The 2,446-nt window shown below is 60.8% G+C and overlaps 1 protein-coding gene across 1 annotated transcript in view; it reads right to left on the minus strand.

Annotated features, from left to right (window-relative positions):
• Positions 1-2,052, minus strand: part of POSPLADRAFT_1161395 (hypothetical protein) — a gene marked incomplete at both ends in the record, with an annotated part of 3,584 nt that extends 1,532 nt beyond the window's left edge. Inside the window, 4 exon segments of the mRNA XM_024487671.1 lie at positions 453-666; positions 680-791; positions 826-916; positions 1,234-2,052. Of these exon segments, the coding sequence (XP_024332822.1) occupies positions 453-666; positions 680-791; positions 826-916; positions 1,234-2,052 (1,236 nt within the window).
• Positions 2,053-2,446: the final 394 nt, after the last annotated feature.

The following is a 2,446-nucleotide window of genomic DNA, read 5'->3' on the forward strand; positions in this document are numbered from 1 at the left end:
CGACAGGGGAAGATCTGAAAGCTGGGGGCGTCCGACTAAATCTCACCGAAGCGATGGTGAGCAGCGCTCAAACCTAAGGCTAGGGACAAGAAAGTATATTAGTTAGTAGGGTAAGAAAAGAATACAACTGTGGCTTACTGACCTAGGGACAAGAGGTCGAAACTGAGGTCCCTAGGGCAGCAGAGGCCGGCTTATATACATGGGGAGATTAGGGCAGGCTGTGCACGTTGGTCCGTGCGCAGCTGGTCTGTGCGCAGCATGCCGACGCGGCCCCGGGGGCCGGTGAGTCAGAGCGGCTGTGTCAGCGGGGCCCGAGCTATGCCGTGCGCTGCCGCCCCATCTAATCTAATCGTACAGTAGATAGTGACGCGTCCATATCAGGCAGGTAGTACAGAGGTCGCGGGTTCGAGCCCGCGAAAAGGAAAAAATTAAAAAACGGCTAGACGCCGTACCAACTCGTGACAGTGCCCCGGGCTCCGCCGCGGGCTCGGATGAGATGCGCCAGCACGGCAACGTCCCTGCATTCCTCGCGGGCGGCATCGCAGGCGCTGGCGTGGGTGCCGCCGCAACACACCGCTCGATGAGCCCCCCGACAGTCTCTGCGCCGTCACATTACAGTCAGAGCGCATCGCAGTACGCGCCCTCGTCCTCGGAGCACTACCCCGACTACTCGGCCTACAGCGGCGGATACGCCCAGCCGGGCGCAGGATATGCGCCAGACTTCCGGCAACCCTCTCCCGGGCCGTCGCTCGCGATGACGGGCTCGTCGTCTGGTGGTGGATACGGCGCTGCTGCGGGTGCGGGTGCCAGCATCATTACACTTACATGGACGATCTGCATAGTAGGTAGTCTCAGTTTGGTACGGGAAATATCCATGTTTGCGCGGGTGGCCATTAATGATTGTGGGGACCAGTGTCTAAGTGTCCGAAAGATGCAAGCATGGGGACGAGTCCAGTAAGCGAGTCCGTACAGAAAGTCCGAGCAGAAATGCATAATATACACAATTGCGATCCAGGATCATGCAGTATAAGGTCAGCGGGGCCACCGGAGGCGGCCCTAAGCGAATTATGCTGAGCAACAGAAACAGAAGGCGGGTGTTTTCGAAGCAGGCAGGCCAGCCTAGAGTGCCTCACCCATGGCGTACGTGCCTCCCTCGTCGTCGTGGCTTGGACGAGACTGCCCCTGCGAGAACCGACTCCGCGCGCCGGGCGGTGGGCTGGCTGCCGTGTGTACGGACGCGGTCTGGCAGCCCATGTTTGTCACAAAGAGCGGACTGCGCCACGTGGGTGTTCGTGGCGAGTGCGAGGGCGACTCGAGCTCGCTGCCCATGAGCGGGTCCTCCGAGGGTGCGCGCGCGTGCGTCGCCTGTGCGGCAGTAGCGACTGACCCGGGAAAGCGCACGGCGCCAGAACCGGGGCCTGGACTGCTGTCGCCGCCCGATGGGTTGGCGGGACCCATAACGTCGTCAACGATGTGCGAGAGGTCTTCCGAGGATGCCAGAAGCGGGTCTACAAGCGCTGAACGCGGGGGAGGCCAGACGGCCTCCTGGAAAATCGAGCCAGACTCAGAGGTACGCATACCCATGAGGTGTGGGGAGTACGAAACACGGCCCTGGTCGGCGAAGGGAGCGGGAGGAACAAGAGGTGCGCCTTGGAGAGAGCCTGCGTTGTAGGACATCGCACGCGAAGCGAGGGATGGCGCGGAGCCAGTCCCGGGGGTATCGCGGTAGGAGGACATGGGCGGGCCGAGGTCGTAATCGTCCATGTCCTCACCGGCGAGAAGCATATTGCGTGGCGGGGGACGGGAACGGCGGAAGAATATGGGCTTCTTCTGTTGGTGTCTGCGATAGCAAACGGCCATAGCGAGCGAAAGGACGACGAATGCAGCGACACCGACGACGCTACCGGCAATGATCGCACGGTTGCTGGAGGGGGGCGTGCTGGCGGAGGGCGTGCTGAGCGTGGTCACGAAGGGGATATCGGTCTGTATTGGATGTGAGCAAGTGTTGGAGAAGAGTGAAAGGAGGTGCACGTACTGTTGTTCGTACACCATTGATCGTCGTCACTACAGCACTGGTCCGAAATGACATTCACGCGCTTATTTTTTATCGGGCACCGGTCGTTCTGAACAGCAGCTGGCGCAGGAACGCGCCCGCGCGGAGGTCGGGCAGGAGCGCCTGGAACGCGGAGAGCGCGCCCTGTGCGCGGGCGCGGGAGAATGGGGCGCGAGGGCGAGAGGAGTGTGGAGCGAGAGGGCGGCCGGCTGGGGGATGCTAGTTTGAGTGGCGAGGACCTGAATGTACATGTAAAACCAGTAAATGTAGAACTATAGAATGAAAGATTTGAGACATACCTTTAGTTGCGTTGAATGGTGTGCGAGGGTTCGCGCGCGGTGCGCTCGATGTGGTTGTTGGACATTAAATGTCCGTCGGCTCAATCGAGCGAAT

Source organism: Postia placenta (genome assembly GCF_002117355.1).
Source record: "Postia placenta MAD-698-R-SB12 unplaced genomic scaffold POSPLAscaffold_60, whole genome shotgun sequence".
In the NCBI taxonomy this organism is placed as follows: domain Eukaryota; kingdom Fungi; phylum Basidiomycota; class Agaricomycetes; order Polyporales; family Adustoporiaceae; genus Rhodonia; species Rhodonia placenta.